General features: G+C 41.1%; 1 protein-coding gene across 1 annotated transcript in view; it reads right to left on the reverse strand.

Annotated features, from left to right (window-relative positions):
• The window catches only part of TENM1 (teneurin transmembrane protein 1), a 334457-nt gene that overhangs the window by 37505 nt on the left and 274285 nt on the right, over nucleotides 1–22667 (reverse strand). Inside the window, exons 20-21 of the mRNA XM_034950131.4 lie at nucleotides 7880–8246; nucleotides 5921–6431 (exon numbers count right to left, since the gene is read on the reverse strand). Coding sequence (XP_034806022.2) covers nucleotides 5921–6431; nucleotides 7880–8246 — 878 coding nt within the window. The remainder of the gene's footprint in view (nucleotides 1–5920; nucleotides 6432–7879; nucleotides 8247–22667) is intronic.

The following is a 22667-nucleotide window of genomic DNA, read 5'->3' on the forward strand; positions in this document are numbered from 1 at the left end:
TTTGCAGCCTTGTGGAGAAAGGCTTGTCTGCTGTGCGAGTTGCTAGGCCCCTCCTCAGATCTCAGCTGCTGCAGGGTTATTACAATTAGGAGCCCACCTGTGCCGCCTCAGGCCAGTATTCGTGCCTTGACAATCACTTCCTTGTTAGCTGTTTCTCTGTGGTCAGCTTTCCCCCCTGACACTTGGGACACTCATGGGCAGTGGTGCATCAAATACTAACACTTGGGGTGTGCAATTTTGATCCTGGTCCAAGTCAAATGGAATTATGAAAATTAGTGAACTATGTAAACAACATCACACTACATAATAAAAGCCCAGGCACTACCACTACACAAGATGCATTTTAAAATCCCATTTGGATTATCCACTGTTCAGGGTCATCTATGTCATTTTTCCTCCTGATAGCTGCAGATAATAGAAAGTTGAATGGATTAGTGACTGGGCTACCTTTACACTGCAGTCTTCCATCCTGCCAAATTTCACTTCTGTTTCTGTTTCTCTCATGCTCCTCTCAGAGCAGAATTTATACTTCCACCTGTGCAAACAATTTGTCCCCTTGTCCACATAAAGAAGCCTCCCTTTTACCTCGGGGAATTACTCGAGTTCTTTTAGGAGGGCCTGGTATCAGTGGTATAGCAGCCTTCTACCGACCTTAGCACTGCTCTGACCCTGACTAGAAGAGTAGGTCAAATGCTGTGTTCTCCAACTTTAGAAGAACAAGAGAAAACTTGAAGGAGTGCTCAGAAGTAGCCAAAGGACTAGAGGACAAAAGTGAAAAAAGTCAGATATTGTATAAAGACTGTAGGAGGAATTAGTCACATTATGAAGGTTGGAAAGTTGCTCATTTCTGTTTACAGGCAAGAAGGGACAGGAGCTGTGTTTTGTTAAAGACTGCTGTTCAGCACCAGAATAGACTGCTTCAGGAGAAGAGGTACCTTCTCCTTTCAACAGATGCTATTTGACCAAGAGGGTTTCAGTATAATTCTGGCTGGAGTTAAGAAGGTGGGAGAAAGAACAAATGGTTATTCAGCCTCCCTTTTCATCTCCTGGTGCTACCTATTCCTCTTTTACTGCTACTTGAGGGGAAACTTTCTAGCCCTCTAGATTTTGTATGGTCACTCTTGTAAGCCCACATGATCCTCTGTTTTCTGTTAGCCTGACTCTGGATAAGCCAACTAGCATGTGAATGGGCACGTTACTTCCCTATTCTGGGTTTCGGTTTCTTCATTTGTAAAATGACATCTAATGTCTCTTTGTGGCCATAAAATTTCATGACTACCCCCATGTGGATGTCTGTGTTTCTCATAGCTTAGTGGCTCGAGATTGGTTACTCACCAATGATGTTAGTTGATACCTTCTCACTCACTGTTGGCCAAATCCTGGTAACAGGCCTGGACCCCATTCACCGTGAGAATCTTGCCTACCACCCAGTGCCTGCATCAATGTGATGCCAGTGGAAAACAGGCACACAAATTGATATGACAACAAAATTATCTTCTCTCTTCAGCATCATCAATTTTCCCCTCTATATTAGATCATTTTTATCAGTATACAAATATGCTGTTATTTCTCTCACTTAAAAAACTCTTCTGTTTACTCTGTTTCTCCTCCAGCTCTAATTTCTCTGCTCCTCTTTACAGCAAAACTCCTCAAAAGAGTTCTTTACTCACTGTCTCAGTCTCTCTCCTCCTAGTCATTCTATATTATTATTATTGAGATATAATTCTCACACCATAAAACTCACCATTCTAAATTGTACAATCCAGAGACTTACAGTACATTTGCAACGTTGTGCAACCATCACCACCACTTCTAGAACATTTCTATCACCCCCAAAATAAACCCCATATGAATTAACCATCACTCCCCATTCATTCTTCTCCCCAGCTCTTGGCAACTACAAATCTATTTTCTGTCTTTGTGGATTTGCCTCTTCTAGACATCTCATATAAATGGAATCAGAAGGGTCCTTTGTTTCTGGATTCTTTCACTGAGCATAATGTTTTTGAGGTTCATCCACATTGTAGTATGTATCAGAACTTCATTTGTTTTTATGGCTGAACACTATTTCATGACATGGATATATCACATTTTGTTTGTCTTCTCACCACTTGATAGGCATTTGAGTTGTTTATACTTCTCAGCTATTATAAATAATGTTGCTATGAAAATTTGTGTATCTATTCTCTCTTAAGAGAATATTCTACTCAGGCTTTGGTCCCTCATGTGTCACAGCGCCTGCTCTTCACAGTGCTAAATCAAATGGTCAATTCTAAGTCCTCATCTTACTTATCAGGAGTATTTGGCACAGCGGCTCACTCTTTCCTCCTGGAATCACCTGTTTTATTTGGTGCTATGGTCTGAATTTGTCCCCCCAAATTCAAATATTGAGACTGAACTGCCGATGTGATAGTACTAACAGGTGAGGCCTTTAGGAGGTGATTAGGTCATGTTGTCTCTGCCTTCATGAATGCAATTAGCAATCTTACAAAAGAGCTGGAGAGAACCAGCTAGGTCCCTTTTCACTGTCCCCCTTCTGTCATATAAGGACTCAGCAGGCAGTGCCATTTTGGAAGCAGAGAGTAGCCCTCACCAGACACTGACTCTGCTGGCATCTTGACCTTGAACTTCCCAACCTCCAGAACTGTGAAAAACAAATTTGTTCTTGATTAATTACCCAGTATAAGGTATTTTGTTATAGCAGCACAAACAGATTAACACAGTTGGCTTCCAGGACATTCCACTCTCCTAGTTTTCTTTCCACTTCACTGGCCTTTCCTTCTCAGTGTCTTTTGCTGGTTCCTCTTCATATCCTCAATTCTTTTCTTTTCTTTCTTTTTTTTTGAAACAGAGTTTCGCTCTTGTTGCCCAGGCTGGAGTGCAGTGGCTCCATCTCAGCTCACTGCAACCTCCACCTCCCGGGTTCAAGTGATTCTCCTGCCTCAGGCCTCCCGAGTAGCTCAGATTACAGGTACCCGCCACCACACCCAGCTAATTGTTTGTATTTTTAGTAGAGATGGGGTTTCATCATGTTGGCCAGGTTAATCTTGAACTCCTGACCTCAGGTGATCCACCCGCCTTGGCCTCCCAAAGTGCAGTGTGAGCCACTGTGCCTGGCCCATATCTTCAATTCTAAACATGGAGTGCTTCATGGTCAGTCTTCAGATCTCTTTTCTTCATTGTCTATACTCACTTTCATGGAGAGATCTCATCCCATCTCATGGTTTTAAATACAATCTAAACACTAGTACATCTCAAATTTCACTCTCCACCCTCTCCCCTCAATTCTAGACTCATATATCCAATTGTCTACCTGATATTTTCACTTAGATGCCTAACTAAATTGATCATATCCAAAACTGAATTCCCAATCTCCCACCTCACAACCTTCCAGTATAATATGTTCCTTGTATAGTCTTCCCCTCTTGGTAAATGAAAACCAGTTGCTCAGGCCAAAACCTTTGGAGGTATCTCTGACCCCTCTTTCTCCCACACTCAATACTCAATCTCTCTATAAGTCCTGATAGCTCTACTGTCAAAATGTATTCAGAATTTTAGCACCTCTTACTGGCCCAACTCCCTGGTCCAAGTCATCATCTTTTGCCTGCATTATTGCAATAGTTCCTCCTGCTTCCCAGTTAGGTTCCCCTGTTTCCACTACACAGTCCATTTTTAATACAGAGTGATTTTTTAAAAAATGAAAGTTGGCTTATATCACTTCTTTACTCAAAACTCTCCAGTGGCTCCACTTCTTAGAGTAAAATTCAAAGTCTTTACAGTGGCCTACAAGGCCCTACATGAAGTAGTTCTGGTTACTTAATTGATTTCATGTCCTCATTAACCTTACTCATTCCACTTCCATCACAATGGCTGCCTTACTCTTCCTTGAATGTGTCAGGCTTGCTCCTGCTGCAGGGCATTTATACTTGCTCTTCCCTTTGCCTGGAATACCCCTCATACCACCCCGCAGCCCCCAGATATTCATATGGCTTGCTCTCATCTCCTACAGATCTTTATGTAAAAGTCACCTTCTTTCTTGGTGAGGCCTTTCCTGTCCACCCAATCTGAAATAAAAACCTCTTCTGCTCCACCCACTTGATCTCCCTTACTTTACTAGATTTTTCTCCATAGAACTTATCACCATTTGAAATTGTATACACCTTCCTCATCTTCCTCCAGTACAGTATAAGTTCCATAAAAGTAGGGATTTTTATCTGTTTTATTCATAGCTATATCCCCAGCACCTAGAACATTGTATGGTATGTAGTAGGTGCTCATGTATTTGTTGAATAAATACATGGATGGTTGAACTGGTTCTTTTGAAAACTAGTTAATACTTCAGCCATTTCTTGCTGGGGGACTGAATTCCACCATTAGCTTTCAAAATAGTTGTTTGCCTAATTTCAGCTGCAGTGTGATCCGGCTTGAGTTTTTAAAAAAGACATTAAAACTTCTCATTAGAAATTTTATCTTTTCTAAGGGTAGTATATTTAAAAACACAGGCTCTTGCTGGTTGAATCCTGGGTATTTATGTGAATCAGGACAAGTTAACTATTTTGTCCTTCAGTTTTCTCATCCATAAAGTGGGCATACTTAGGGGCACCTATCCCATGTTATTATGGGGATCAAATAAAGTCACATATGTAAATTACCTAGCCCAGTACCTGGCACTTAGTAAATCTTTAGCTAACCGTAGCTTTTATTACTCTTATTAAGACGGAAGAGAATTACTTTCAAAAAACAGAGGAAGACTTGCAACAGAAACAACTGAATACATTTTTCTAAGTGAAACCAAAATAGCTGTCTGGCTCTTTTGTACAGATGGCATTTCTTTGGAAAATGATCCAAAACTTGAAGGCCAATTGTTTTGTCCCTTTCTTCAAGAGGCTTTCATGGGACTGGACATATTCTCTATATCCTCCCAAAATAGTCACACTTGGAACCCCTTATACTTTAACATCTCCACTTCTCACATTCTTCAACTTTGATGCCATTCCAGACTCTGAATTCAGATTCCATGGATTAGCTCACTCAGTATACTGGTAAAAAACTCAGGAATTCCTTTTGTGGGGAAAATGCTTCCCGAGTGCCAAAAGACCAGCTTTCTAGATGGGCTTACTTGCAAACAAGGTCATCCGTGCCTTACAAGGCAAGGACAATGGTCTCTATTTCCGTGTTACGGCACCTCCTAGTAGCTTGCTGTCAGACACATTTTGTGTTACTTCCCCATTAAACAAAGTTATCACAGTTCCAGTCTATAAATGCCAAAATGTGCTGGATTATTCAACTTGTGCAGGGACCCTGAGGAAGCCCAATCCCGTACAGAGCATTTGGCTCTTCCTTTTACAGAAGCAGCCAATGGAATGGAGCCTCTCCTATTCAGCATTTGCCCCACATAATTATTCCCCTGCTTTCCAGGGTCCACTTCTTATATCTGAACTTCTCTCTTACCTCCCACAGCAACTTATACTGAGTTGGGCTGGGCTGGGCATACATTCATTTATTCATTCATTAAACCCCACAGGGCTCAATAAATAGTTGTTAAGTCACACTGCTTCTTTGCTGCTTTAGAACTACAGTTTTGTTATTTAAATGAAATTGTACCTTATCTTCCCAGGGATGTTGTAAATTTCTTGAGTACTTGTACTTCTACCTCATTCCTGTCTCCTGCAGTGCCACACTTGAGTCTTCCTTGATGCAGTCTAAGTTTTTATTATTATGCTCTGCAAACTGCTCTGGAAAAATGGGTCTGAACTGTAGGAATTAGGTAAAATTTTCTCCTTGACTTTTCATTTCTTAAAATGGTGGTTGTTAGGAGAAAACAGCATGCAACACTCAGCAATTACTAAGGCATTTTCCCAGTATAATACAATTTCAAATAAAAACCTAACAAAGCCCATGTCAAGAATTAGAAACTTACTCATAAACGGTTGTCCATCCATTTTCGTTACTTTTGGTAGCCAGAAGCCCTGTGTTTCCTGGATAGGTCATTAAGGCCAGATTATAGCCTTGGGCTGACACTCTTTTCAGGACTCCATTGCTGCTTATAGTCAGCCAGTATACTTGTCCGCCAGGCACCACAAGCCATAGCGGCATTCCGCCTGCATCACGGCGAATGTGCACTGAATTGCCATTGCTGCTGGTAATTGCGCCCAAGTCACCTTCAGAATTGTAGGTGAAGTTATAAACATAGTCCCTTGTTATCAAGTTCAGGGTGTGTAGGTGGGTTCCATTTACAGTGAACTGGTACAGTTCCTGATCAGCGGGTGAAGCAATCTCATAAATGTTCATGTCATTCAGGTGGGCTTGGTTCCTGCTGATGGTACGAATTCGAACATTTCCGAGGTCTGCCACATAGAGGGTACCATCAGGCGACACTGCTAAGGAGGAAGGGGCTTTCATCTTTGCATCTTTGGCATAGCCACCATCACCTGTGGGAGAAAGACTTGATTTTAACAATTGGCATCATAAGCATTTACATGAACATACCACAGACATAAAGCTCTGTGCATCAAGAATCATTTTAAAGGAAACAATCAGTGAACCAACATTCTCTGTATTCCCTCTCTGAAAAATATGAAGCCTATTATTCAAAAGATTGTAATTCTTGAGTCAGTACCACTGCAGATGAACAGTAAGATCTAATTATCTCAGTTACACCAATTTTGTGAAATCCTCAATCCTGCTGTTCAGAATCTATTGTATTATAAGAAACAAGAACTGCAAATAATGATAGCCACACAAAATTTGGCTGGAAATCTGAGAGTTATGCCTGTCAATGCTTTCAGGATCTGTTTCAGGACTTTCCAGTCCTACTGTGCCTAGATGCCCTTTCTTCTGTTAATTCCCACTGTCACACTGTCAAAGTACACTAAGTCTATAAGTACAACAATGATTCAGAACATCAAATTTGATACCTGGAATAAACATTAGATTTGCTTTGACCGAAAGACACAAATTAGCAAAATATCTATAAAACTAATTGTCGAAGAAAACATTGGAAATATTGATCAAAAGTCATATTGACCAAATTGCTCACTCCTGACTCCTCTGGCCTAAGGAAAGGCAAAGGTTAAGAGAACCATTCGGGCCTGGATGAACAGTTTAATAGCACTGCGTGTAGTATGGAGGGATTTCCACATCCCAGCAATAATTGTATCTGTTGACATTAAGAGGACCATTTGCCATCTGAGATATCCACTACATGTTTTGGGGAGAAGGCTCTTTTTTTTTTTTTTCCAATTTCGATTAGAAGAAAACTTCACTATGGGTTATTGAGAAAGTCTTAGCTTTTTAAAAAGCAATGTATCTAGCAGACCAATGTCCTGAGAACTCTCCATTGCCAGATTTAATTTTGCTCATCTATCCCAAAGACAGTCTGTTCTTAGTCCCTCTGAGTCTCAAATAGCACATGCTTTTAATCTGAAAACCAACCACTTACGGGGAAGTAATTTTTTCCTCAGCTAAACCAGTAAATGTGGGTTTTACCTAGTTTTCCTTTCTCTAAAGTACAAATATTTAATAATATCATGATCTTTCATTTGTATAGTGGTCTCAACTTTTTAAGAGTCTAAACATTTTTATTACACTAGTTTATCCTCAGAATAGCAAGGTGATATAACTGAGACAATGCCATCTTTATTAAACAAATGAAGCAAATGAGTCATGAAGAGATCTTGCAGCTTTGCTAGGGTCACTCAGTGAGTTAGTTGTGAGAACAAGTAGGTGATCTGACTCCTAATCCATTGCTTTCTCCACTAGCTCATACCAATGTTTGCAAGTAACACTTTGCTTTTCCTTTTCCTTTTGACTTTACTGGGGCACGTTTTTCTTTTCAAAACAGAGAGGGGGAGCTGGTGAATTGCTAAAAGGGTCATACCTGAAAAACAGTCACAGTTTGGATCAATTTTGCAGTCACAGTCAGTGGGGGCACCAGCGATGATGGAGATCTCCCCATTGGTGGTTACTTGCTGAATGCGGTTTACTTTCCTCTCGTCTGTTTCAGCTATGAAGAGCAGCCCGCTGTGGGAGACACTGATGGCCCTCGCTGACTCTAGAGTGGAATGAATTGCTACCTTGCTGACCAGGAAATGATCGATGCCTGGCACCTGGCAGTGAATGGGGCGTCCTGCGATGATCCGCACACGCCTGTTCTCAGAAATTTGCAGCACAATGTTGTTATCCAAGACATACAATGAATTGTCCATAGGATTTACTGCAAGGTCTGTTGGCCACTCTAATCGCACCTGTGAAACGAACAGAACACATACCATTAGGTTACCATGTCTTTCCATGGACAGTTTTAACTTGAAAAAAGAAAAAAAAATTGGTGTATTGTTTCCCCCGTCTTATGAATTTTAGCAACATTGGTGATGTCTCGGAAAGTGGAGGGCAGGGGGAGGATGGTTAATCACATGTTCTGGTAAACGTACTTATCATTTATGCCATTTACAATATAATGTAATTTTTTCCAATAATTTCAGAAGGATCATTTAGAGTAGAGGTTTTCAAAGTGTGTTCTCTGGATCAGCAGCAACAGTATTATCTGGGAACTTGTGAGAAATGCAAATTCTCAGGTACCACCCTAGATCTATTGAATCAGAAACCCTGGAGGTGGGGACCCAAACATCTGTGTTTTGCCAAGGTGATTCTGAGGATCATTGCTGTAGGAATTCCGGTAGCTATGATACTCAAATCTCTCTCACTGTCCTGTAGATGTATAGGAGAGCAAAGTCATACAGGTTTCTGGGTGACAGAATGCCAGAGAAGCCAGATTTTACTCAATGAGCAACCTTTTGCAACAGGACCTGCTATTAGCATAGACCTAGCATCCACTTTGTGGAACACTCAGGTACAGTTCGTCAGCTGTTGATTTAGAATCCTGGGGTGTAGCACACTGCTTACTTAGCTTGACCTGGTTCACTCCATAGGTTCCCCTTTTTAGCAAAGAAACAGGTTGTTTTTTTCTTTCACTGAGTATTCGCTGAGTACCTTTCTCTGGGTTAAGCCTTGTGCTAAGCTTTGGGGGCTCAAAAATGACTACGACACGGCCTCTGTCCTCAAATGATTTGTGGTATAGTAGAGCCCTCAGAGGAACCATTAGACAATTACTCTCCATGTTATGAAAAGAAGGCAACAGAGGGGATAAGATAGCACTTCACCTGGACTAGGAGTCAGGAGGCAAGATATTCCCAGAGCAGGTGGTACCTAAGTAAGGTCTGAAATGAACAGTAGGAGAAGAATTGGGTGGAAGTTGAGGGGGGAGGGGCATCAGAGTTGAGGAAAATCTGGGTACTGGGAAAAGCATGGGTGAAAGTCCAGAGGTTAAAGACAGCGTGGCCCATCCAGGTTACTAAAACTAATTCAGTAAGACTAATAATAGGCTGGGTGTGAGGGAGACCTGAGGGATGAGGCCAGGTGTTATGGACTAAATTGTGTCCTCCCCAACTTCATATGTTGAAGCCCTAACCCCCAGTGTGACTGTATTTGTAGACAGGGCCTTCAAAGAGGTAGTTTAGATTACATGAGATCATAAGGGTGGGGATCTAATCCAACAGGACTGATGTCTCTCCAATAAGAGGAAGAGATACCAGGAATGCTTACGCACAGAGGGATGACTATATGAGGACACAGCTAGAAAGCAGCCACCTGCAAGCCAAAGAGAGACACCTCAGAAGAAACTAAACTCACCAACACCTTGATCTTAGATTTCTAGCCTCCAGAAGTATGAGAAAATACATTTCTGTTGTTTAAGCCATTCAGTCTATAGTATTTTGTATGGCTGCCCTAGCAGACTAATATATCAGGTGCTCTGGTTTGAATGTGTCCCCCAAATATCATGTGTTGGAAACTTAATCCTCAAATTCATATGTTGATGGCATTTGGAGGTGGGGCCATATCCATCACCTCAAGCATTTATCATTTCTTTGTGTTAAGAACGTTTAAAATCCACTCTTGCAGCTATTTGAAAATATATAACAAGTTGTTGTTTATTATAGTCACTCTATAATGCTCTAGAACACTAGAACTTAGTCTTCCTACTTAGTGGTATTTTTATATCCATTAAGCAACCTCTGGCTATCCCTGTCCACCTTCCCAACCTCTAGTAACCACTATTCTACTTTCTGCTTTTATGAGGTCAACCTTTTTAGCTTCCATATATGAGTGAGAACATGGGGTATTTATCTTTCTGTGCCTGGCTTATTTCACTTAACGTAGTGTCTGATATGGTTTGGATCTGTGTTCCTGCCCAAATATCATGTTCAATTGTAATCCCCAGTGTTGGAAGTGGGTCCTGGTGGAAAGTGACTGGATCATGGGGGTGAAGTTCTTATGACTGATTTAGTACTGTCCCCCCTCGGTACTGTATAGTGAGTTCTCATGAGACGGGGTTGTTTAAAAGTGTGTAGCACCTTCCCCTTCTCTCTCTCTTCCTCCTGCTCTGGCCATGTGAGGTGCCAGCTCCCCTTCACCTTGGCTATGATTGTAAGTTTCCTGAGGCCTCCCTAGAAGCCAAGCAGATGCCAGAATCATGCTTCTTGTACAGCCTGTGAAACCGTGAGCCAATGAAACCTCTTTTCTTTATAAATTACCCAGTCTCAGGTATTTCTTTACAGCAGTATAAGAATGGATTAATACGGTGTCCTCCAAGCTCATTTATGTTGCCACAAATGACAGAATTTTGTTCTTTTTTGTTGCTAAGTAGTACTCCACAGTGTATATGTACCACATTTTCTTTATCCATTCATCTGTCGATAGACACTTAGGTTGAGTTCATGTCTTAGCTGTTGCAAATAGTGCAGCTATCTCTTTGACATACTGATTTCCTTTACTTTTCTGAATCATAACAGTTCTATTTTTAATTTTTTGAGGAAACTCCATATTGTTTTCCATAATGGCTGTACTAATTTACATTTTCCTTTCTCTGCAACTCACCAGCTTTTTTTTTTTTGTCATTCTGATAACAGCCATTCCAACTGGGGTGAGATGATATCTCATTGTGGTTTTGATTTGCATTTCTCTGTTTGAAAGATAATTAGGATTAGATAAGGTCATAAGGGTGGGGTCCCCATGATGGGACTGGTGGCTTTATAAGAAGAGGAAGACAGACTCGAGCTGGCATGTTTTTGTCCTCTTGCCATATGATGCCATTCCACCATGTTATGATGCAGCAAAAATGCCCTCACCAGCTGCCAGTGCCATGCTCTTGGACTTCCCAGCCTTCAGAACCAAGAGCTAAATAAATGTTTTTCTTCATAAATTACCCAGTCTGTGATATTCTGTTATAGCAACAAAAAACAGACTAAAACATTGGGTAATAGAGGGAAGCACATGTCCAGTTTTGTTTTGATGGCTGTGGGAAGCCACTGAAGGGCTTTAAGTAGGGGTGTGAGATAGTCATATTTGGGTTCTAGACAGATCATCCTGGCTGCTGTCCAGACCATATTAGAGAAGGAGGCGAGATAGGAGGGAGGCAGGCATTTAGGGGGCTCCTGCACGGGCCCAAGTTAGGGATTATGGTGCCTGAACTGGGATGGCAACAATGGGTATGGAGAAAAGCAGATGGATTTGAGACATGTTAAAGAGTTGGAAGCAAAAGGACTGGTGTGTGTGTGTGTGTGTGTGTGTGTGTGTGTGTGTGTGTGTGTGTTTGGTGTGCCTTGTGCCAAGAGATGTGCTAGGCACTGGAGACATGCAGGCTAGCCAAACATGGCTTCACCTTAGTTCCTTTCTAGACACAGGAGTTGATTCAATGCCTACCCTGACATCTCCTTGACAGTAACTATTTATCCCTGGGTGTTTCTCAGGGAACTGTGTTCCACACCCTTCCCCACCCTACCACTCACTTGTTCTCTATTTCTTTTCTTTTAGGCTAAAGGCAGAAAAAAAGTCCCATTCATGGCCAAAATAGTAACAGTAATGTAGCCACTTTTCTTTTTTGCTTTGAGTGAAAGCCCACAGAAGGCTTTGTTTTCCTTGTGGAATCTGAAAGTCTGAAAACAAGGTATGAGCTGTCATTGCATTCTGCGGCCTACTACTTCCCCAGCTCAAAGAGGCTTACAAGCAATCAGTAATGAAGTGGATAAAGGTCAATTTGAGATAAGGCCTTTCTTCTAATTGTGTCTCATTAGGGAGGGCAACTGGTGATGTTGTGAAGAGGACAAAGGTTGTCTTTGACCTCCTCTACTGCACCATGTGGGGCTCTTTGCCCATGTCTGAGTCTCTCCCATACATCCAGCAGCCTCATTCTGTTTCTATGTTTCTGTGTGCCTTCCACCTCTATCCACATAGACTGGCCTTCTCTGGTCAGTACCAGATGCTTCTGTGCAGCTAGGAATTTGAGTGCTAATGGGGTATAAAGCTGAGCTTGTGTTATGCATGTTCTACAGAGCCTTTCAGACTGAGGCCATCGGATAAACATTAAACACCAGCCTTAACAGCTCCCAGAGCAGTTTGCGGTGATGTGTTCCTCAGCATGTCTGTCTGAGGCCTTTGCATGTCAGTGCCCTGCCACTGAGAGGGAGAGTGAACGCCTGCTGCTTTGGAGGGCGCTGACTCCTCCACTGTGTGCCCCTGCCTTGGACCTCTATACACTATCATGCTTGTCCAGAAGCTGTCTGTGTGCACTGGTCCTACGGAGCATAGTCCCCCAGGAAATTAGCTGGGGCTGGCTGAGGAAGAGGAAATGAATTCATTTCCGTACAACACTCCCATTTTGATTGAGTCTCAAGTCAGTGACCCAGAAAAAACAAACCTGGCAGAAATGACGTTCTAATTATCCCCACTCTGGGAGCCGAGGCCAGGGCAGAGGCTGGGGACAGCACACACCTGGCAGAAGCCAGAGAAGAAGCATGTTTCAGATTCTGTTTTTAGCCATCAAGGCTGCCTCTGAGATAAAGGCTGGTAGTTGGGAAATAAGCTGTTAAATTCTCCAACTCACCCAACCAGATTTAAACCAATACGATTGGTGTCATGTTTATTATATTTAATTTTGCCTCAAAAATACACCAGCTATTTTGTCTGTTTGTTTTCTTTTCCATGGAATAAGTCACCCTCCGGCATCTTCCTGTGACTAAAGTGTCCTTTGTGCTTCTGAGCCATTTTCTATACAAACTACTCAGATTCCCTTTAATTCCCATTTGATTTGGCCGGGCAGCTTGTCTATGCAATCTCCACAGATGAAAGATGTGTGGCTACTTAGTAGTTGAGAGTCTGCCTTTTCAGAAGCTGGACCTCTTCACCTCTCGTAGCTTGTCAGTTCCTTTTATGTCCTTCTCATGTTAAATACTCCTATTGCCAGGTAAGTTTTCAAGGAACTGGTGCCTTATGCTCACACAACAGAAATACTGTATTTACTACCAAGACATTTTCATAACATACAGCTTAATATAAGGAATGGAGTCTTTGAGCTGATTGTGACAGTTAGAATTAGTATCTACTAGTTGCAGAGAGACCCTAGAATTATATGATACTAAGGTGGGGCTAAGGTTGGCCCCCAATTGCTGCTACCATTTGTCCAAATGATTTCTTGGGGTAAATAAACACTTCTTTTTTGGGGGGGTGGGAACAGAGATTGAAGAGCAGCAGCAAAGCTCTGTAAACTCTGCCTAGTGACCCAACCTACAGGCAAACTATTTGGCCTCATTTGTGGTGGTTGCCACACCTTGTAAAAATACATTAATTTGTTTGAAATGTCAAAATGCATTTAAGCTAAACTAGCATTAAAGGTCACTTGTGTAGCCGCCAGCTGGTGGAATGTGCCTATCTCCCAACAACCTTCCCTGAGAAATAACCCTGAGCATAAAGGAGCTCTTGGTCAGGATGTCAACCTTTGACAGCACTACGTCTTCCTCTGCTAATTGAAAACTTGCCTTGAAGGGAGTTGACTCTCAGGTCAACCAGTCCCATGATTGGTTTAGAGATCCAGCTAATTTTGACCTAAGTAGCAATTTATAAAGCAGCAGAATCCTATACGGAGAAATTCATGTTTAAAAGCAATATCTAAATATAATCCCTTGGTTAGACTAAACTGGAAAATGTCTAAATTATGTATAAGCCTAATCCCATACTGTATGCTCAAACCACCATTTGTATACTTGGGCTCCCTCTAACAGTTTGAGTCCTGGTTCCCACCCTTATTAGTATGTAACCCTTGGCAAATGAGGTATATTCTACGAGTCTCTGGTTTCCTCATCTGTAACAAAACAAGGAGGCTAGTGATAGTATATCTACTTGTAAAGTTATTGTGTGGATTAAATGAGATAATGGTGTAAGTTGCTTAGCCCAGTGCCTGGCACATAGTAAGGGATAGCAAGTGGTATTAATAGTAATAACAGTTTTATAGTCATAGACCTTTAGAGCTAGGAGGAACCTGGCCCAGTTACCATTCAATGTAGCTCCTTTTCAACTGTGTTTCCCAGACTTCAATTGTCCCTGTGCCACCTTTATGAGTTTTGCCTCACCCCTACATCACCTGCACTATTATTGACTTAATATTTTGCTTTAAATTGACTTCTAAAATGTGAATAGGTGCTGCCCCTTCCTTTGAACTGTTACGTAATCAATAACAGATGAAATTACAGGCCCAGTCATCTGAGCCATTAATAGAAGTGACTACTGTTTACTGAATGCCTGCTGGGTGTCAGGTACTTCATATGGTTTACCACTTGATATAAAAATTACCTGAGAAAAACTATTAACATCTCCACTTTCAGATATGTGCTTTTAGCCCCTATGCCATCTGATTCGTCATTCCCAAGACTGGACATGTTTCTTCATTCTTGTCTCACCAAATCTGGCCTCCCCTTATCCCCTTTTGAATCAACCTAAAGGTTTCTCTCTTTGGCTGTGAAGGTCAAGACTTTTTATGAGTTGAGTGATTTATCTTTTTCTTTGTCATCTATTATCTTTCAGTTCAATGCTTTATGAGTTTTGACCACGTGCCAGGCACTATGTTATAAAGGTAAACAAACAGATTTCTGCTCTTGATTACTTCAAGGCAGATACAGAAATAGATAATTTAACATAATGTGGTTAAGTGTCATGAGTACCATGATAGATGTATGCCCAGAATGACATGGAAACACAATGGAGGGAGTTTGGGGCAAGATTCCTAGAAGAGAAATGTAAACTTAATTTTGAAGGATGAAGCAAAGGTATTGAGAAAAAGCAAGGTGGGAAGGGTGATCTTGGCAGAGGGAAAAGAATGAACAAAAGTACAGAAGCATGAAATCATATGAGAGTGAAGGAACTAACTGCTGTCTGGGATTTCTTAGGCATAAAATAAGGTAGGTGGTAGTGGTGAATGAGTTCTAAATGTTTGCTAGGACTAGGTCCAGGTTCCTCCACTGAGGCTCTGTTGTCAGGTGGTGCCAGTCCTGTGCATTGTAGGATGTTTAGCAGCATCCCTGACTTTTACACATTAGGTGCCAGTAGCACCTGACCCCCAGTTGTGGCAACTGAAAATACCTCCAGACATTGCAAAATGTCCCTTGAGGGGCAAAAATGTTTCTTGCTGAGAATCACCGGATTAAGTCATGGAGAGTGGTATATGCTGATAGCTTTAGACTTAAACTGTGTGTGTTGAGGAGTCTCCACTTTAAAGTGGAGAGCTGACATGATCAGATTAGTATTTTAGAAAGATTACTTAGGCTGCATTTTGGGGGACAGGCTGGAAGGAGACCAGACTAGATGCAGGATAACCAATTTGGAGGACAGCCATTCATTGGTACATCCATCCCTTAATATATCCTTTTATCCAACCATCTGACAGATATCTGGGTCCTGATCCAGATAGACATAGTCCCTGCCTTCATGGAACTTGGAGTCTGGGACACTGCTTCTCATACTTTTTTGATTTACTCATCCATTTGAGAATCTGATGAAAGCTATGTACTCTCTCCCTAGAAAAAGGCTTCAATGCACTAGAAGGAAGTAGTTAGGACCTCAGGCTCACGAGTTAAGATTTCTGGAGTTGAAAATTCCATCTGTGTCATTTGCTATCCCTGTGACCTTGGCACGAATCAGTTAACCTATCTGAGCTTCTGTTTCCTCATTTACAAATTGAATATAGTAACACTATCTTTTCAAAAATTATTATTGGAATTAGATAGGAAAAAACACATAGACCATCTAGCACAGTGCTTGGTACATTAAAAGAGCTTTGTAGAGGCTAGCTATTTTTGAAAATTATGGGACATGTGTGTATTTGTGCTGGTCCCTGTCTATTGTTCTGTTCCTTGGCTAGTTCATAAACTCTTAAGTTTAATCATATAGTCATGCTTTCAAGGTTTCTCTTGATTCTATGTCACCAGTCATTTCCTCCTTGTTTATCTATTCCATTCCTTGAGAATCTTTCTAAGCTATATGTCTTCCAAGAAATATTTGGCTGGTATTGGGATATATTATCTCATATATATCTGTCAGCCAATTTCATGGCTAATATTTTAGCTTATTACTTGAACTCCCCACTGTTAACTGTAACAGTACTCTTGGTACAATTCCAGCTACAGAAAACGCTACCTTAATTGATTTCCTTTCTTCTGTCAATAAATGTCTATTTATCTCATGTTAGGTACCATGCTAGGCACTAAGGAGCCAACTTCAGTCAGGATAGACTAGATTCCTCCCCTCATAATGTTTATAGTCTTTTGCTGACTTCATTTCCTTCATCTTCCAGTATGTACAAGGGGTTGTTAGTGGCATAGAGCAGTAGACTATTTCTGTTCCAGTTTATTCATTTTAAGAAGTTAACATTTATGGAAGTGCTCAAAAACATATCATGACTGTTACTATATTTTACAATTGTCACCAAGTGCTAATAATTTCTTTTCCCAAAGTTCAAGTGTGCTGAAGTAACCAGTTGTTTCCCAAAAGGTCCTGCCTCCCCATTTCAACCATGACACTTCTAATCTCCCTCCTTTACTACACTGGGAGCCTTGTGGCTCATTTAAAAAATGACTCTGTTTGATTTTGATCTGTGAGTCCTCTTCAGTAGGAATTTCCAGGAAGCGTATGATTATCTCTTCTGTAGTATGCCAGCCCTGGGGAAGATACAGTGACAGGACTGAGTGCTCTCTGCCAGGTGTTATGCCAGCTCCATGTTAGATTTTTCCGCACTTCTAAAAGCTGACAACTCCAGATTGTTAGCATCACTTTTTGTCAGTTTTCAAATGGTCTTCTCATTTCTTGACACTGATACTCTCTGAGCTTCTTCAAATGTATAAAAGAGGGAAAAAGCCATCTGGAGAGAGTTTGGTTTTTTGCACTTGGAAAGCATGATGACACCTTTAAGAGTGATGGCCTTTATTGATCTTGCTTTTAAAAAGTGGAAATTATTAGAAGATGAAATACACCAAGATTACATGGCCTTGTCAACAGGGCAAATTATTTCCCATTATCTTAGATACACACTCTTGTGTCTCTCTGCATAATGGCTGGAGAGTTTGAAGAACCTCTCAACCTTTGGTCAAATGCATTGGCATGGTCTGTTTCCATGGCTTCCCAATTAGAGTAACTGACACTTACGTTGCATTGTTCATTGCAAATGAATAGCTAGGATCAATCTAATCAAAAGTAACAATTTGGCTGATCTTGAGAATTATTCTACTGCAGAGGATATAGATTAAATTGCATCTCTCCCAATGTTCCTAAAACATGTTGGAAGTGGGGAAAACAAAGCAAAGCAAAACCAAACCAAACAAAGCAAAACTTCCAAAGTAGTCCTAGTATATTTCATCTTCTAATAATTTCCACTTTTTGCAAGCAAGATCAATAAGGGCCATCGCTCTTTTAGGTGTCATCATGTTTTCTAACTGTAGAAAACCAAGCTTTATCTAGATGGATTTTCTCTCCTATTTATAAATTTGAAGAAGCTCAGACAATATCAGGGTCAAAACAAAACGTTAAATTTGTGGTTCCTAAAATTCCTGTGGCAGAGACTGCTGGTTCTAGGCCTATTCTTATATTCACTCTTTCCTCCTGATTACACTCCCAGTTTATTTATTTATTTGTTTGTTTGTTTGTTTGTTTGTTTGAGACAGAGTCTTGCTCTGTCACCCAGGCTGGCGTGCAGTGGCATGATCTCAGCTCACTGCAACCTCTGCCTCCCAGGTTCAAGCAATTCTACTGCCTAAGCCTCCTGAGTAGCTGGGACTACAGGTATGCACCACCACAACTAGCTATTTTTTTATTTTTATTTTTATTTGTATTTTTAGTAGAGATGGGGTTTTGCCATGTTGGCCAGACTGGTCTTGAACTCCTGACCTCAGGTGATCCACCCACCTCGGCCTCCCAAAGTGCTAGGATTACAGGCATGAGCCACCACACCCAGCCAACTCTGTTTTTGAATCTGAGTACATTGCTGTTTAGAATAGAAGACATTCCAGCCTTATTTGCAATTATCTGTAGTCAAGTGAAGTTCCAGGCAATAATATGTAAGAGGAAGTGTGGAAGCACCCACACTTACAAATAGATACTTAAAAAGGCTGCTTAAGGAGAGCTGACCCAACTGGAAGGAAGCTCTTCTTGCCCTTTCTTCCATTCTGCAATGTGGATATACCAGTGAGAGTTCTAGCAGATGTCATGGACCATGAGGTGGCCTTGAAAATGGAAGTTATGTGTTAGAGTGGCTACAGAAACCTGGAACCCAGATGACACTGCGGAGCTGCCATCTCAGCCCTAAACCACACATCTAGCCTGGCTGCTCTCTTGCTTACATCACTGTCATGTTAGGGTTTTCTGTTATTCTTGGTTGAATCTAATCACAGGGAAGACAGTGCTCTGTTAGGCTTTGGTCTTGACTGGAGTTACTCACTACAACATTACATTCAAACTGGTCTAACAGATTTCTAGTTTTACACCTCTGGATGAATCACCTATGATTGGAAAATTAAATTAAACTAAATTGAAATAAATTAAGTCTGAAAGAGACTGATGCATGTAGCAAAGTCCACTAGGGCAGCCCTTTGTTAAGAGGATGACTAATTGCTTAAACCTAATGATTAACCTCAAGCATTCTTGAATACCTAGGGCTCCATCTTTGGGTACTTCAAGCTCTTCCAGCTCCATGACTCCTTCATTTAGATCCAGTACTTCTCTCTTATTCTAAAATACTTGTTTGTCTTCCTATGTTCTCTACCAGGCCTATGAGTTTTTGACGGCAAAGATGAGAACTCTTTTATTTTTGTTTTCCTAGTATCTGGCATTAAGCTGGCAAACGTTTGTTGAATGAAAATATTAGTGCTTCATTGACAGTAATGTTTTTAGTCCATGAAAGCATTTAAAAAATTATAACATGCAAATAGGCTCTAAGAAAAACTATTTCTCATCAACATGTTTGTGTCAGTAAATCTGGGTTTCCAGAGACCCACTGAGGTTAGTGTAAATTGCCATAAATACCTCAATTTTAAGAAATGCATTTCCCACTGCCTCCATATTTTAACTTTTCTGAAGTGAAGATGTATCTTATAGTCAATGTGTATGTTTGATGGTACATTTCTCCCCATTACCCAAAGATATCGAATTGATGTTATGTCTTATAGTCCATGGTGTCTTAGAATTTAGGAAATATGGTATTTCCATTTTGGTCTGGGGAGTCTGGGAATTCCCAAGTCTCTTTCAGAAAGTCTATGAGGTCAAAACTATTTTTCAAATAATATTATGTGCATTTTGTACTTTATCATGTGTGTACAGTGGGGCTTTCCAGAGGCTACCTCAGGCTAGTGTTTCTTCAGTTTAAAAAAAATCACACTTTTATTTTCTAATAAGGTAAATATTCATAGGATAAAACCAACAAACAAATAGCTCGTTGGGGCCCCCAACAATTTTTAGAAATGCAAAGGGGTCCTGAGACCAAAATGCTTGAGAATTTTTATCCTAGAGGAAAGAAACAGTGAAAGACACCACTCTATTATATAAGGGTTTCCTTGAAGCTCATTAAGAAAAAAGCATATATTCCTCCTAAGATAGTTCCTGGGGCCATAAGTCCTGTCCAAAAGCATACTGAAGGAGTGGCTGAAAATCTTCACTTCCTCTAGAGACCCAATGCCTGATGGGTACCATAAAAGTTTGTTCTTACAGGCTGCCTCAGAACAATCAGCACGTACACACTCTCTCTGAGTCTGCTGTGTAATTGCCACTACCTCATCTTAATAACAGGCATAATTGCTCTGAGTTTCTGTCGACCCTTTCTTGCATCTCCTCTCTGAAGCCTCAATTTTGGAAATGGCACTTGTGAATACACAGAATGTTTAACCACTTCCAGTTTTCAATTTACAGTCAAAGTCATCTATCAGCAGGAGATGAAGGCCCAGTGTGAAAACTACAGAATGTCCTTCAGACTCCACAGCTAATTTGTTTGTAAATTTGATTGTTATTGTAAGGAGAACATATTGTACATGATGCTACTTACATGATGCTACTTGCCGATTTACTGTTTGTATCTCTGTTTCTCGGGTTTTATCATTACAGCTAAAGAACTGAACCCTCTCAGCCCTTCTGGGGGTGGGAAGAGGAATATGAAAATGTTACTATGTTTTTTTATTTTGAGTCTCTATTTTAATTTAATTTTACATGAATTCATTAAATATCTACTGTATATCTAGCACTGTGGGGGATACACATGCAGAAGGAGAGGCAATCAGAGTACACAGTTCAAGGTAATAAGAAATCAAATTTGAGGCTGCGTGATGAGCCCATGAAGTCTGAGATAATTCAGAGTAAGGACAGGACCTCTGCTGGTCTTAACACAGTAGGAAGTGAGACTCTTGTCCTCTTGAGATCCAAGGCTTTGCTTGCATAGGAGCCAGAGACTTATAAAGAAGCCCCTGGAATCATTCTGCAATTTGTTTCTGCTGAGAAGTTGCAGAAACTTGTTTGTTGCAGGTTGTTAATATTATAGTATTGGCTTGACAGGACAGACCAAGCTTCCAATTCCCTTTGGCACCTAAAGCAATTTACAGGCCAGAAGTATGACTGCACAGCTTTTATGAAATGGTCTGATTTCATTGATCAGCCACTCTGAGATTATGTTTTCATTTCTGTAGCTACTGCTAACCCTTCTTTCTGTTATAATATTTCAGGAAGAAACTATTAAAAATTTTCACCATGGAGATGTTAAGCTATAAGTGGGCTGGGCTCTGAATGGGAAGGTAAGCATCACAACTCATGATTGTTCTACTCAAAAGTTCATTTCAAGTTATACTAGAATTCCACAGATTGTCTCTCTCATCTTAACTCTGTAATGTTTCCAAATGATAGGGACACTAATAAGAGCAGATGGCCTAATGAACATTTAGAGGGAAGATTTAACTGGTGGTATTTTCATTAGGCCTCCAGTGTGCTTCCGGGTTTTGCCCACCACTTCCCTGTGTGTAATACAAAACTGCACTCACTCAACAGATGGCCCAGCTCAAGCTTCATGCTTCTAGAACTCTGGAGATTGGCCACCTGACCACTTACCATGTGTACAGAATCATTTAAGGAAGCATGCGGGCTATAGACTTAAGCCTGAACAAAAGCAAAAAATGGTGATGAATAGTGAGTATCTGAGCTTCAATAAAAGGGGAGGCAAAATCACCCTCACGAACAGCAAATCTGGCTGAGGTCTCCCAATAACAGGTTCTTACAGATTCAGTAATGATGAAATCCTCTGTGACAAACAGTCCACTCTAATTAATGTTTCATCTAAACTGTAAGCATATCTGAGTGACTCCAGCAGCAACAATGACATGAAAATCTAACACCTCATTGCACAGTGTGCTAGTTATTAAGCTACTGTCTCACAGCTCCCAACTCACCCCTTTAAAGATGCTGCTTTGTGATGCTGGGGTTGGGACTCGGCAATCTACATTTTTCTTTTGCCAGCTAGATTTCTGATAGGTCCTGACAATATGGAAAATAAAGAGATTCTGAGAAGCTAAAGGAGGGAGAAGGGACTTGATCCTTCCTGCTTGCTTTCTGTTCCTGTCAGTGTCATCTCAACAGTAGCCCTTCATCCTGGAAGCAGTACCTGGCTGCACTTCCAGCTCCTTTCCCTACCCTGAGAATCAGTCTCATTATGCTGCCTCAGAGGCACCAGAAGCAACCAGCTGGCATCTTCTTTTTTTTTTTTTTTTTTTTTGAGACGGAGTCTCACTCTGTCGCCCAGGCTGGAGTGCAGTGGCATGATCCCAGCTCACTGCAAGCTCCGCTTCCCAGGTTCACGCCATTCTCCTGCCTCAGCCTCCTGAGTAGCTGGGACTACAGGCGCCCGCCACCACGCCCAGCTAATTTTTTGTATTTTTAGTAGAGATGGGGCTAGCTGGCATCTTCTTCTCAGAGGACTAGGTCCTACCTCCATGGAGCAAATTCTCCAACTTTCTAGGTTCTGACAACCCCAACCTCTTCCCTTTGTTTCCCCAGTCGGAGAGATGGTGGCCACTTCCTACAGATATTATCTCTATCTCTTGTTTTTTCCCGACCCTGTAACATCTGTACATCACATTCTCTATATTAAATCCTCTCTGTTAAAATAACGAATGTACTTTCTGTTTTTCTGACTGCATCTTTTTTTTTTTTTTTTTTTTTTTTTGAGACTGAGTCTTGCTCTATCCCCCAGGCTGGAGTGCAGTGGCGCGATTTCGGCTCACTGCAACCTACGCCTCCTGGGTTCAAGCAATTCTCGTGCC

This window comes from Pan paniscus, chromosome X, assembly GCF_029289425.2.
Source record: "Pan paniscus chromosome X, NHGRI_mPanPan1-v2.0_pri, whole genome shotgun sequence".
In the NCBI taxonomy this organism is placed as follows: domain Eukaryota; kingdom Metazoa; phylum Chordata; class Mammalia; order Primates; family Hominidae; genus Pan; species Pan paniscus.